Genomic DNA, 14,525 nt, shown 5'->3' on the forward strand with positions numbered 1-14,525 from the left:
TCCTTCCAGTGAGCACTCAGGGCTGATTTCCTTCAGAATGGAGAGGTTTGATCTTGCAGTCCATGGGACTCTCAAGAGTCTCCTCCAGCACCATAATTCAAAAGCATCAATTCTTCGGCGATCAGCCTTCTTTATGGTCCAGCTCTCACTGTCAGCTGGATATATACTCATATACCTATATGAGTTTTAGGGTTAATTCTCTATAGCTTGCCAAGAGACTTAAAAGGCTTTTTTGTCCAAAGTCTATTTCACTGACCTGGGTTAAATTCATAACCAATATCACATTCATGTTGATGTTTAATTGGGTCAAGTGAACCTACCAATGCATTGAGTAGAATTCTATATAGATTGTGGGTGTTACACCTGGACCTTATCCTCAGAAGGAATTTACAAGTCTTTCAAATGAGGCTGTTGATCTTGTGGCTGCCTTACTGATAACTGGGTTAGCCAAAACAGTGCAGATTTAGTCCATATTTCTTGGTCTGATGTTGGTTGTTGTTGTTGGCATCTGTCTGTCTCAGGAAGCAGGACACAGGAATCTGCTTGGTGTGTTGTAGTGGTCTCCTTGGCTGTTACATATCAGGCTTTTGCGAGATCTTTTCATCCTGTTTGCATCCTCCCAACCTCCATTGGAAAGGTCAGAGTATTCTTCTTCCACTGCCTCTCCTAGCTGCCATGCCAGAGGCAGGTTGATTCCAAGACTGTTGAGGAGATCTGTTGCTTCAAGTCTATTTGTTGCTGTGAGCTGTGCTGATCCTCTCATGATGATAAGACAGAAGGAAAACCCAAGCATTATTTAATTCCAGCTTCTTATTGTTTAATCGTGCAAGCACAGAGAGTTTTTCCTTTTCTTGAGTGTTCCAAAATCCAGTTCCTTCATCACCGCAACTGGGCTGTTTTTATATGTTATGGGTATTGGGTTCCTCAGTTTATTCCACATTTCCTCCTTCTTGTAACGGGCAAAGCAGACAATTATACCATGGGGGAGCTCTGTGTAACCGTTCAAAATAATCAGCCGAGATTATGAGGTCTGGAAGCAGTGATTTAGGCCACGAAGCAATAAATTGTGCAGGATCATTCTCTTCCACTCCCTCTTCAGAAGAATGAAAATGTAAATTAATTCTCCTATTTTGATTTTCTGCATCTTCATATACCTGTATTTTCTTTTTGCAATTCTTTAAACTTTTTACCATAGATTTGCCTTAATCTTTTGTTGCTGCAGTTGTTTCCGTTAAGGAGTAAAGCCTCTTGTTACATTCTGCCAGTTTCGTTTCCATTGGAAGCATTGCATAGTTCTTTCTGAGTATTTTTAATAAGCTCCTTTATGACTTCTTGTTGGGCTGCAAATTCTTCTCTTAAGACATTGTTACCATTTTCTTTCTCCAGTGAGGAAGACACCTCTTTCAAGAGAGGTGCCATCTTGGCTTTGGCCTGCATTGGTGTCCTTGGGGAAGTGAGCTTTCTATCTATGTGCAGAAAGAATTGAGTGAGGCCTTTCATTTTCGGCTTTTCGGAATCCTTTTGCAATTCCTCTCTTCTTTCTTCAAGGTTTGGGGTTTCTGGACAGCAGGCTCTAGCTCCAAGCTGTTTTTCTGGGCCTTGGAGTAGAGCTTAAAGTTTAAGCGACCATATTCTTTCCTTCACGGCCATGCCCCCAAACTGATAGTTCTGAATGTACTGAATATTAAGTATTGAAGCATTCCTTTACCAGCACATGTGGATGTTTTCTTAAGATTCCTGCCTTGCAGAGAGTTGGACTAGATAACCCTCTTGGGTCCCTTCCAACTCTATAATTCTATGATTCTGAATATCTCCCTTTGATAGACTACAAATTCTTCACCACTGTCAGAAATCTTACTGACACCTATAGGACCAATGGTTGCAAAGCTGATGAAATAAGGAGATTTATATATATATATTGAAAATTAAGAGCAAATACACCAGAACATTTTGTTCTTGTAACAAGTCTGTTTCTGTGTACCATTTAAAATACTGTCCTTTATGTGAACTCCAGAGAACAATGAGCCCTGCACCTATGACTTTTGAGAGCAATATGTTTTCCACACCTGTATCAGCAACATAATTCTTTCTAGAGGATTAGATCTAACACTACTACAAACCAGACGGCAATCTACATAGGCAACAAACAGTCATTTTAGACTGTCAAAGGATATAAAACAAAGCAATTCAGTTGCTATCAGTGAAAAAGAATTGGAATACATTGGTTTTTTTCTATTAAGCCAGTAGCCAGCTTCAGAAAAATACGGTTTGAGTAAGTGCCTTCCCATACTTTCTTACCATTATTATAAGTCCAACACTTATAGTAACCAGAATAGCAGTTATTTGTAGATTAACACAGGCTTGTATTGAGCAATTCAAACATCACTGAACCTTTTATGAAAAGGTAACAGACCCTGAAGAGACAGACAGAGTACCAGAGGTGGGGGGAGGAGAGTGAAATCTCATTACATCATTTTCTAGTCATTAAGCAACTGAAAGGTTCATTAAACAGATCTTGCTCAAAAGGGTAAGACCTGTGATGTGTCACTGCACAGCGAATTTCGTTAAGGACACTGAAATATTGCCAGTACAACACTTAATACTTTCACAGAATCCTTCCAAACATTTAACACTTGCTGCACACCACAAAATCTTTACAAATGAATAAAGGTTGGGAAAATAACTTACCTGTGTTGTTTTGCCAGAACCTGTCTCACCAACAAGTACGAAAGACTGGTGTCTGATCAGAATATCAGTAAATCTTTCCTTATATTCCCAGACAGGGAGCTGAAGTCGTTTCTTTAAGATTTCATAGTAACGAGGTGTATGTGGTAGATTTGTAAATGGATTAATACCCTGTGGAAGAACAGCTGGCTTTAAAGGTGGCAACCCAACACCAGGAAGGAGTGCAGAATTGGTTGATGGGCGTAAATCCTTTTCCTTATCTCTTTCCCTGTCACGGTCTCTATCTCGATCCCTGTCACGGTCTTTGGACCGGTCATCACGATCCCGTTCACGATCTCGATCCTTCCTAAATGATTTCCAGGACAAAGAAAGATAAGTTACATTGAAATAACCATAGTAAAGGCTCTCTATTACAAAATTTCCTTATTGGAAATAAACAAGCCCATGTTTCTATTGGTTCTAGGTTACCTTTACCTCTATATAAGATATTCTAGAATGATTTGCCATGATGATGATAATCAAGGATAGACAAGTCATTCTGGGTTTTCAGAACAGCTTCGTCATGAACTAAGCCTATAAAAATTAGGGTATTCAATTTCTGTTCTGCCTTGCTTTGCAAGTCTGAAAATACCAATGCAGGGCATGAAAGCTTTTTATTTGAAACAGATAAGCACTAAGGAATTAAATGCCAGGGTTTCAAACTCCCCAACCCCAGGAAATTCCTTCCACACTGACATGTGCCAAGGAACCTCCATATATCTACAACTGGATCCTTAGGTAAGGCATATGATTCCTACAGGTGTTCTAGGGTGCACAATCAGGGCACTGGCCATGTTCCTTGGGCTTCACCGTTGCTCCACATGAATTGAGAGCACATTTATAAGACACCCAAAATTGGCTGTTTCAAGAGGCAATCTGCAGTGGTCTTGTGTTTAAGGGAAGCTATCTGCAATCACTGGAGAAACTACTGAAAAGCATCCAAACTGGTCATATGTATATTATTGATATAAATCAAGTTTGATTTTTTTTCAATTCATAGATCTCTTGAATAATCCTGCATACTAAATTTGTTATGATAAAACACCCACATCCAACGACATACAGCCTATATTCTACCTAGCACCACAATCCAAGAATTCTCATAATGAAGACCATCTGCCTTTTGCACTCCAATTTGCTTAAAGACACGGGAACAACTGTAAAATTAAGGATTTGTGTTTGGCTCTCTTTCTGCACTTCCAAGCCAAAGATGTCAGTGGAAGACACAATATGACAATGACACAGAAAAAGGAATCTTACCAGCCAGGAAAGGAGAAAAGGTCAACAAAGTAGATGAAACAAAGAATCAGTGGTGATGATGCTGTTAACTAACTATGATGGAGGCACAACCTAGTTCAACCCACCTCCTTCAAACCACTGACGCATATTATATGTGGCATTAACTTCCAGGAAAATGCCTTTAAATTTAGATGGGAACATTTAATTTACCATAAGTATTTTGACCAATCAAAAAGTTGAGCTGATTAATTAGGCAGCAGATGTTTTAACTTCTCTCTTGGCAAGTCTCATCTTAAAAGAGGCTTTTGCTATTCTCCCAGACAAAAGAGGGAATTATCTAAGATTATGCTACTACAACACTCACATATACGTGATCTAAAGGCAAGATGATGCTTATATTGCTATGCAAATTCAACCGACTAAGATGACCATCCTGCTTTAAATACAAGTGTTACGCACTGGTGATAGTATAGTATTGATAAACTGATACTATAACTTCCTTTGATTTATTCTATAACATACATACATACATACATAAAAATATTGTTAGTGCTACTCCTTACTTTTTAGGTGGTGCGCAGTTACAAATGTGAAGTACGAAGTCCACTCTAGCTGTTTGCTGAAGCCATTTAAAGCAGTATTTCCAACCTGTGTGTCACAACCTGCTAGTTGGTTGCAAATGGGTTGCAGTCTTTACAAGTATAACCCAGATAATTATGGCTTTTAATCCTTAACTCGCATGATGAATACCTCTTACAGTTTCTTGGCATATTATTTTTAAAAAGGTAAAGGCATATTATAACACTGTGTTGACACTTGTAACTGTACAGCAGAAAGGCTTCAGTCTTATATTTTAATGCTTGGCGACTGGCAGCAGATCGAGTAACAGTTCATCACAAGACACTCACACCATAAGAGGCAAGCTGTTATAGTGACTCAAAACAACTCCATCTATAAGCACCTTGTGGCAAACTGTCACTGGATCTACTGCCAGGATTAGCCAATAGTTAAGTCAAGGGTAATTTGAAGTTTGCTTAGTTGAAATAAGAAATAATATCTTTATCTTATACATTAATAATGATCTGAGACTATGTCTCACAATCATCAAACCCCACACTGACCTACTTGTTGGCAAAATGAAAGCACAGCCATACCACTTACACTTGCCAAAACGGACTTTATAGTGAATAAAACTATTAAAAATATTCTAAGTTTGCTGTATCTAGCACTGCCTGTGCAGCTGTATGTTTTAAGAATATTTTTATAGCTTACGAAGCAATATCTACCTATCAGATGCTTGGTGTTCTTAAAGGTAAAGGTAAAGGTAAAGGTACCCCTGCCCGTACGGGCCAGTCTTGACAGACTCTGGGGTTGTGCGCCCATCTCACTTAAGAGGCCAGGGGCCAGCGCTGTCCGGAGACACTTCCGGGTCACATGGCCAGCGTGACATCGCTGCTCTGGCGAGCCAGAGCCGCACACGGAAACGCCGTTTACCTTCCCGCTGGTAAGCGGTCCCTATTTATCTACTTGCACCCGGAGGTGCTTTCAAACTGCTAGGTTGGCAGGCGCTGGGACCAAGCAGCGGGAGCGCACCCCGCCGCAGGGATTCGAACCGCCGACCTTTCGATCGGCAAGTCCTAGGCGCTGAGGCTTTAACCCACAGCGCCACCTGCGTCCTGGTGTTCTTACACTGCTATAAAAAAACTGATTAATTTTGTAAGCACTATAAATATTTCAAAAAACTCCACATTAATAGGGGTGTTTAGTATTTTTCTTGGATGCCTCAAGTAATGGTTAGAAAATGGGCAACCTTGTAGTTAAAATGCACACAATCAATGGCTGCTGAAGACCGATTGTCAAAAATTCATGTGACAATAAAACAATGGGTCACTATGCCAAGTACATTTGGACTTGTGGGTCACCATACCAAAAAGGGACCCCACTGGTAGGAAACAAAATTACTTTGTGAGATCCACCTGCCAAGTGGTATATAAATATTTTAAATAAGCAAACTATATAGGACCAATTGCAGAAACTGCTTCACTACACCAGTTTATGTATGTATGGTTGTGTGCAACCAAAATGAGTAGACTCAGGGTGTTCTATTACAGGGGTCAGCAAGGCTTAACGGGCATGGGCCGGATCACTCCCATGGAGATCCTCCGTGGGCTGGGCTGGCGTAGCACGACGCCGGAAATCGCATCTGCGCATGTCCGCAGCGCCGAAAATCACTTCTGCGCATGCAAAGACGCTGAAAATCGTGCCTGCGCAGAAGCAATTTCTGGCGGCATGGAAGAGAGTCCCCGTGCCACGCCAGTTTAGCGCAGCACATGGGGACTCGCCAAGTGGGAGGCTCCGTTCAGGGGCGGCTCATGGGCCGATTAAACAGCCTCTGTGGGCCGCTTCCAGCCCATGGGCCACAAGTTGGGGATCCCTGTTCTATTAGTACAGCAGCACATCAACATTACCACATGAGTATGAACTACTGCAAACTATGGAATTGCCACATGCAATGCAGGTGGGTAAAGAGTCAATTACCCACCTCTAAATATACCTTTTACATACCCACTGGTTCTGTTGAAACAGAATAGGAAATCATTGTTTCTCAATAACATAAAGAACAACTGTAAGACTTAGGGAAACATGATTCTTTTAAACTATGGTTGGAGACCAAATGACACCACACTTTGATTTTGGCCTCTTTTCACTAGCCACTAAACTAGAGAGAGGAAACACTTTTCTGTCGAGGTCTGCATTCTCTCAAAGTATATGTGGGTGCAAGACCAGAGTAAAAAGTGGATGGGGTCATCTTTTCTTCCTTTCTCTGCCACCGGCTTTCCTTCTTTCTCTTCCCTTCCCCTCTTTGCCCAGCAGTTGCCAAAGGACAGCTTGCTCTTACCAAAGGTCTGAACTAATCATTTTCAGAGGATTTCCTATCCTCCTCCCACTGCACCATCCATTTCTGGTGTACCCCCCCCCCCCATATTTCCTCACCTTCCACTCTGGGCATCCCCAGAGGGAGAATTAGGCTGAGGACCACATGCAGCTCTTGGGACACAGCTTGCCCACGCCTGGGCAGATCACATTTCCCCCAAGTTCAATTATCACAGGGAAAGGTGGTTAGTTTAATATAGAATAGAAACTTTCAGTGTCCTCCTCACAGCTGCATAACAGAAGCCGCTTCCTTTTGCAGTGGGAAGACATGCTCCCAGTGACTTGCTTTCATGGTGGGAACCATTACTTTTCCATTACATGTGGACTGCGTGAATACCAGCAAACAAATACAGTTGTGGGTCTGAAAGTAGCATCCTCAAAATAGCCCATTTGCTCAGGGTGAATAACTAACAGCTAACTACTAAGAAGCATCAGTTTTGTAAATCAGGATTGGGATAGTGGTTAAAAAAAATAAAAATTTAAACCTATTTTTGTTCTGCTTTTCAGTCAAAAAAGGCTTCCATGATAAGGCAGTCCCTGTCCTAAGGCTTACTGTCTAAAAGACACAAAACAAATGGAAAAGGGAGGGAGGGAGGGAGATAAAAGCTTGTACTGACCAGCTGAAATAGAATGATTTGGTAAGAACCTAAAGCTGCTGGTCTATCAGCAGAGTGGGTAGAGGCCCTGCGGTTCCATCTCCCTCCCGTATAGCATGGTGGAATGGCTGGAACTGATCAGTTGTCAATATTCAACCAACTATCTATTATATGGCCACATGTATGTACTATCAAATATTCCCTGAAGTTAAGAATGTCCTTGCTAAGTGGCCAGTAACATTTTTGTGGTATCAGCTGGTAGCTACAGTACAATGGAAAGCCCCTTGTTCCCAAGCCCTGCACCATTCAAGACTTTGTAAGTTTCTCATTAATGTGCACATGTTCCCTGACCTACAACTTTCCTGTGAGAAATGCTCATACCCTGACCTGTGTGGGGGAAATGAAGGATTAATATATAGCAAAAAAAAACAAACACTACATGCATTTCTGAACAGGAATAACAATACAAAATTCAGAGAAGCATAAAACATATACAGCCCGCCATCAAAATGGTGCAAGTCTAGGAAAGTCAGCTACCCAGCCTGCACTAGCCAGTCAAAATTTTAATCTCTTGGACAGTTGCCTGAAGGGGAAGATGAAATGCCTAAAAATGCGCCAGCCAAACCACTTTTGATGTCACAGCACACACAAATTTGTACAAAAGCAAGGGTTCCCGATCATTTTGAGGATGCAAGTCACTAGGAATTTTAAGAGGGTATCATGGGCACCACCCTCTGGCAGCTTCCCCACCCCACCCCACTCACTCTTCCTGTCCCCCAGCCAAAAATATTATTTCAGAATATTTGAATGGTCCATTAACCAAGTTTTTTTCTGACCAAACACCAATCCTAGTTATAATAGGGAGGTGGCTGTCAGGCAACCTAGTTCACTCACACAACTCAACATTTAAGCTACATCACTGAAACTGTGGATACCTATACGACCAGTGTGGAAGATGGAAGTTTAAATTCCACCTGCCTCTCAATATTCGTAAGCATATTATCAACCATATTTCAGTGGAGGAGGGAATTTGGTCCAGCAGTCTGTTGGGCATGTATTTCAAGTAATTCCAGGGAAGGTTTCTTTTAGATACTTGGACCCATTTAAGGCTTAGTACACAAGTGCCATCCTGCCAACCTAGCAGTTCGAAAGCACGTCAAAGTACAAGTAGATAAATAGGTACCACTCCAGCGGGAAGGTAAACGGCATTTCCGTGCACTGCTCTGGTTCACCAGAAGCGGCTTAGTCATGCTGGCCACATGACCCGGAAGCTGCACACCAGCTCCCTCAGCCAGTAAAGCGAGATGAGCACCGCAACCCAGTCGCCCGCGACTGGACCTAACAGTCAGGAGTCCCTTTACCTTTACGTCAGAGACACGATGAGTAGTGGTTCTCAGGTCAGAATGAGGCATTTTGGCTATTCTAGATGGGACTGCATTCCCTCTGATGGAACACACACACAGTGATCTCCATGGCAAAGAGTGCCTATTGCCAGCTTCCTCCAGTATATAAACTGTGTCATTTTACTGGACAGGAATACCCCATGTTTAGACTACTATGAAAGCCTTATGGGGCTTTCCTTATGGATGGTCCAGATGCTGCAGCTGGTCCATAATGCAGAGTCTGAGAGGTGGTCCTTATGAAAACATATCATGTTTATCCTCAGGGATCTGAACTGCCTATTAGCCATTAAGTTGATTTCAAGATCAGATTATATACTTACAAAGTCCGAAACAATTCTGAACCAGGTTACCTGAATGACTTAATCCTTCCCCTTACCCAATAGCTTGTTAAGGGCATTAAGTTTAAGATCAAATGGTTCCCAATTAGTCTTGCCACAACCTAATGATTTTTGGCTTGCGGTGATGCAGAGGTGAGCCTTTTTGTATTGGGGGCACTAGTGTTATGGAATATTCACACTGTTGAAATACAAAGACCCCCATCTGTATTGGCATTGCACTAGATTTTCTCCATTTATGAAAAGACCTTTGCAGAATTATTATTATTAAAGGTTACCCCAATGCTTCCAGGACAGAAGTGTTAGTGGCCTCCCTCAAAAGAACTCATGGAGTCCTGATGACTGGTTCCAACTATCAGTGTCAGGTATAACCAAGGGCCTGTGCAGAATCTGTGCAACATATGCTTTGCAACATATGAAAATGTTTCCATTCATGAATCAAGTGGCATGCAAAAGGAAAATGCCCAGTACAGTGGTGCCTCGCAAGATGAAAAGAATCTGTTCCGCGAGTCTCTTCGTCTAGCGGTTTTTTCATCTTGCGAAACAAGCCCATTGACTGCTTAGCGGATTAGCGCTATTAGCGGCTTTTAGCGACTTATCGGCTTAGAAAAAGGGGGGAGGGGAAAAAACCCGCAGGAACTCGCAAGACCTTTTCGTCTTGCAAAGCAAGCCCATAGGAAATTCGTTTTGCGAAGCGCCTCCAAAAGGGAAAACCCTTTCGTCTAGCGGGTTTTCCGTTTTGCGAGGCATTCGTCTTGCGGGGCACCACTGTATATGCCATACGAACCTACACAGAACAACATAATATCCATGTCCTGGCTGTGTTGTGGATGTTATCCAATGGACATTAAATACAGGCAACGATCCTGAACGCCCGGGGGGACACATGTAAGGCCATAAAATAGTCATAGCCTGTACTTCAACAAAGTCCCTCACCAAAGGTTCCTGAGTGAACTTAGCAGTAATAGGATAAAGCAGCCTTTCTGAAACTTGGGTCTCCAGCAGTTGTTGGACTTCAACTCCCATCATCCCTAGCTATCAGGACCAATAGTCAGGGTTTAGACCACAGAGCCACTCACATCACTATTTTAAACATTCTGCCTAACTCTGTACAACACGCCTTCCCCCGACCCCACTCCCTTTTATCTCTGTACAGTGGTACCTCTGGTTATGTACTTAATTCGTTCCGGAGGTCCGTTCTTAAACTGAAACTGTTCTTAACCTGAAGCACCATTTTAACTAATGGAGTCTCCTGCTGCCGTCGTCGTGCGATTTCTGTTCTTATCCTGAAGCAAAGTTCTTAACCCGAGGTACTATTTCTAGGTTACTGGAGTCTGTAACCTGAAGCGTATGTAACCCAAGGTACCATTGTACTTGAGAATATATGTGTGCACACACTTACCAAGGTGAGGAACCTGTGTTGCTCCTAATACTTATTGGGACTGCAGCTCCCATCAGACCTAGTCAGTATGGCCCAATGGTCAGGGACAATGATGGCTGCACTCCCAACAAAGTAATATAAAATACTGGGTGAAATGGGCTCCCATCTACGAAACATGCTTGTCTCCAAAGCACAAAAAGAAAAACAAAGCCAAACAAAGGTACCCTTTGTTAGAACAATAATCTAATCCCCCACCCACCCCTATCAGTGTTGTGTCCACACTGAAGTGGAAGTGGCTCTCCGGATTTCTAAACATTTTCCAGCTGCACAAGGAAGAGAGGCTGAACTCTGGTTTTCTCACTACAGTCATACCTCGGGTTACAGACACTTCAGGTTAAGCGTTTCGGTTACGGACATGCCAAAAACTGGAAGTACCGGAATGGGTTACTTCCGGGTTTCGGCGCTCGCACATGCGCAGAAACACTAAATCACGCTTTGTGCATGTCTGAAGCGCCGAACCTGCGCGTGTGCAATGCGGCGCTGTGGGTTGCGGACGTGCCTCCTGCACGGATCATGTTCACAACCCAAGCATCCACTGTACAGCCTTCCTCCATAAAAATGGCACGATGCGTAAGTAACACCCCCTACAATTCAGTGCTTCTCAAACTTGCCCCCCCCCAGCTATTGTGGGGACTACAACTTCCACCACCCCTGACCACTGGCCTTGCTTAGCTAGGGATGATGGGAATTGTAGTCCCACAACAGAAAAACACAAAACCACGTGCTTTCTGAAGCCCTGCTGGTCTTTTAGTTGGCTGAAGCAGATATGGCAGGTGGGGGGGGGGGTTATGTGGGGAACACAAAACTTTCGATTATGCATTTTATATTCTCATCATAAGAGCCAACTCCTAAGGGCCGAGGTCCCTTTCTTTCCCCACCCCCACCAAAAAAATAAAATATTTGAGGAGGCTGGAAGTGGATCGGCATGGTCATTCAGACGTGTGCCGAGTCTTGAGATAGATTATGTCTGCCCCCCCCCCCAATATTTTAGTCGATTCTCATTTGCATTTTCCCGTCGTGAGGAAGATAATAATAATAATAATAATAATAATAATAGCAGCAGCCGCGACGAAGAATTTGCATTTTCCCGTCGTGAGGGAGATAATAAATAATAATAATAATAATAATAATAACAACAACAACAACAGCAGCAGCAGCAGCCGCGACGAAGAATTTGCATTTTCCTGTCGTGAGGGTGATAATAATAATAAATAATAATAATGAAAGCAACCGCGACGAAGAACTGGCGGTTTTAAGAGCTAGCAGGCAGGGAGCCGGGGGCGCGCACGGAGCCCGCGCGGAAAGCGAGCCTTGGCAGCGCCGAGGCCGAGGGACACAAAGGGGCCGCCGGCCCGGCCTGGCTGCGGGCCAGCCTCCTCCAGGGAGGCCGCAGCGCGTCGGGCGGGGAGCAGGGGCCGCCGGCTCCCCGCCCGCTTCCTCCGCCCAGCGCGGCCTCCTCGCCGAACAACGGCGCTGAGGGAGCCGGAGAGCAGGAATGTGCTCGTCGAGCGGAGAGGCGCCCCCGCTTCTCCTCCTCCTCCTCCTCCTCCTTACCCATCGGGGGCGGCGAGCCGCTTCTTGTTGGAGCCGTAGTCCTCCCCGAGGTCGAGGCGGTGGCGCTTGGACATGGCCGGGGGCGGCAGGGCAGGCGGCCGCGAGGAGGCCGCGGAGAGAGAGAGAGAGAGGGAGATGGGGAGAGAGATAGAGAGAGGCAAGGGGAAGCTCAAGCTAAAATGGCGGCCGGAAGGAAGCGGCCTCGGCAGCCGCGAGGAGAGGAGGAGGAGGTACGGCTGGGGCTAAAGCTCCGGTCGGAAACCTCACCCCCCAGCACTGGCGTTCCGGCATGCGCATGGTTCCCTTCTGCTTTTTAAATAAATAAATAACATAAAAAGACGGCCCGCCGGGCGCTATAGATGAAGGGAAGGGTCCTCAATACAGGCATCATTATTTTATTTCTCCAACCCTCTATGACCTTCCGTTTATTCGCGAGGCAGATACTTGTGCCTTCACATCCAAGCCTAGGGGTGCGCAATAGGCGACCCTGGAGGCGCCTCAAATTTGTTATTTGCTGCGTATCAGGAGTTTCAGGAAGAGTGGGTTAAATTTAATAATTCCTTAGTTAAATATGTTAAGTCAAATTAACCGAAAACAGCTTGCAGATACTTAATTGGCTTAGGATTTTATTTATGTGAAGTGAGGAATTAATATGTTTAATTTCAATATGTGAAGATATAAGGATGTTAATGTTTAAGTTAAATTTTAGAAGAACTGTGATTTGGAAAACCGTTAAAAGGATATGCAATGAAATTCAACCAAGGGGAAGCGAGGAAGTCACTTAACAATGTTAATAATTTTCAATAAGGCTATGATTTATGTTTGTTATGTGTTTGTTTATAATGTTGTGAAAACAAATAAAAAAAATTGGAGAAAAAACAACAAAATTGTTATTTTCTGCGGCTTGTGCCATATAAGGTTATTTGTTAGATCCTTCTCAAGTTCAGGATTTGGCTTTTAAAACTCGCAAGGCCTCCGTTGAGGCATCATCATCATCATATATTTTTTATCCGCCGCCCATCTGAATGGGTTTCCCCAGCCACTCCAGGCGGCTCCCAACAGAATATCAAAAGCGTGATAAAACATCAGAGATGAAAAACTTCCCTAAACAGGGCTGCCTTCAGATTCTCTGTCTCTCAGGGTTGTGGGTTTGAGAGCCACGTTGGGCAAAAGATTCCTGCATTGCAGGGGGCTTGGACTAGATCACGATCGATCGTGGTCCCTAATTCTACAGTTCTATGATTTTATGAATTAAGTGTTTCTTTCCCTCTGTTTTCCACACATAACATAAACAGATAAGGAGGGGGAAAGAAAGTGCTTCTCTTGAGTAATAACGATGGGTGAAACCTCGGGCAGCAGACAAATGGAAAGGCTGTGGGCAAACCTTTTACCGCTCTGTATTTTAAATTGCTGCTTCTAAGTAATAGTCTTATCTAATGGGCAATGTCTGTGGCACTGATAAGCCTCCAGAACTAGTGCATTTATCTAACCTACAAATAGAAAGTATCCATTATTATTATTATTATTATTATTATTATTATTATATGTTTATTTATAACCCACCTTTTACCTCGACAGGGACTTAAGGTGGCCTACAGATAAAAAAATTGGAAGCAGGGGAAATTCATTAAAAAGCAATTAAACATGGACGGAACAGAATTAAAACTATATACAGTGGTACCTTGGGTTAAGTACTTAATTTGTTCTGGAGGTCCGTTCTTAACCTGAAACTGTTCTTAACCTGAAGCACCACTTTAGCTAATGGGGCCTCCCGCTGCTGCTGTGCCGCCGGAGCACAATTTCTGTTCTCATCCTGAAGCAAAGTTCTTAACCCGAGGTACTATTTCTGAGTTAGCGGAGTCTGTAACCTGAAGCATATGTAACCTGAAGCGTCTGTAACCCGAGGTACCACTGTATATGTTTCAGCATAGCTCAGTTGGTTAGAGCATGGTGCTGATAACACCAAGGTTCGACAGCTGCATTTTACTGCATTGCAAGGGTTTGGACTAAATGATCCTCAGGGTCTCTTCCAACGCTACAATTCTATGATTCTATTAATACATAATCTATTCAAATCATACGTATATTTACAATAAAAACTAAAATGGTACCAGAACGCTCACTAAGAGTAGCCTGTTCCCAAAAAGCCTGTTGGGACAAGGAAGTCTTCAACTGCTGATGGACGGACAGCAAGGAGGAAGAAAGTCTAGCTTCTCTAAGGAGGGAGTCCCAATCTCCGGGAACAGCCCAGAAAGGCAAAAGCATCTTGTAGCACCTTAAAAGACTAACCTATTTTTTA

General features: G+C 43.4%; 1 protein-coding gene across 1 annotated transcript in view; it reads right to left on the reverse strand.

Annotated features, from left to right (window-relative positions):
• The window catches only part of DHX15 (DEAH-box helicase 15), a 51,926-nt gene extending 39,494 nt beyond the window's left edge, over positions 1–12,432 (reverse strand). Inside the window, exons 1-2 of the mRNA XM_083754940.1 lie at positions 12,227–12,432; positions 2,689–3,031 (exon numbers count right to left, since the gene is read on the reverse strand). Of these exons, the coding sequence (XP_083611066.1) occupies positions 2,689–3,031; positions 12,227–12,300 (417 nt within the window). The 5' untranslated portion in view covers positions 12,301–12,432. The remainder of the gene's footprint in view (positions 1–2,688; positions 3,032–12,226) is intronic.
• Between the last annotated feature and the right edge of the window lie 2,093 nt (positions 12,433–14,525).

The sequence above is a fragment of the Podarcis gaigeae genome, assembly GCF_964106915.1.
Source record: "Podarcis gaigeae genome assembly, chromosome: 9".
Lineage (NCBI taxonomy): Eukaryota > Metazoa > Chordata > Lepidosauria > Squamata > Lacertidae > Podarcis > Podarcis gaigeae.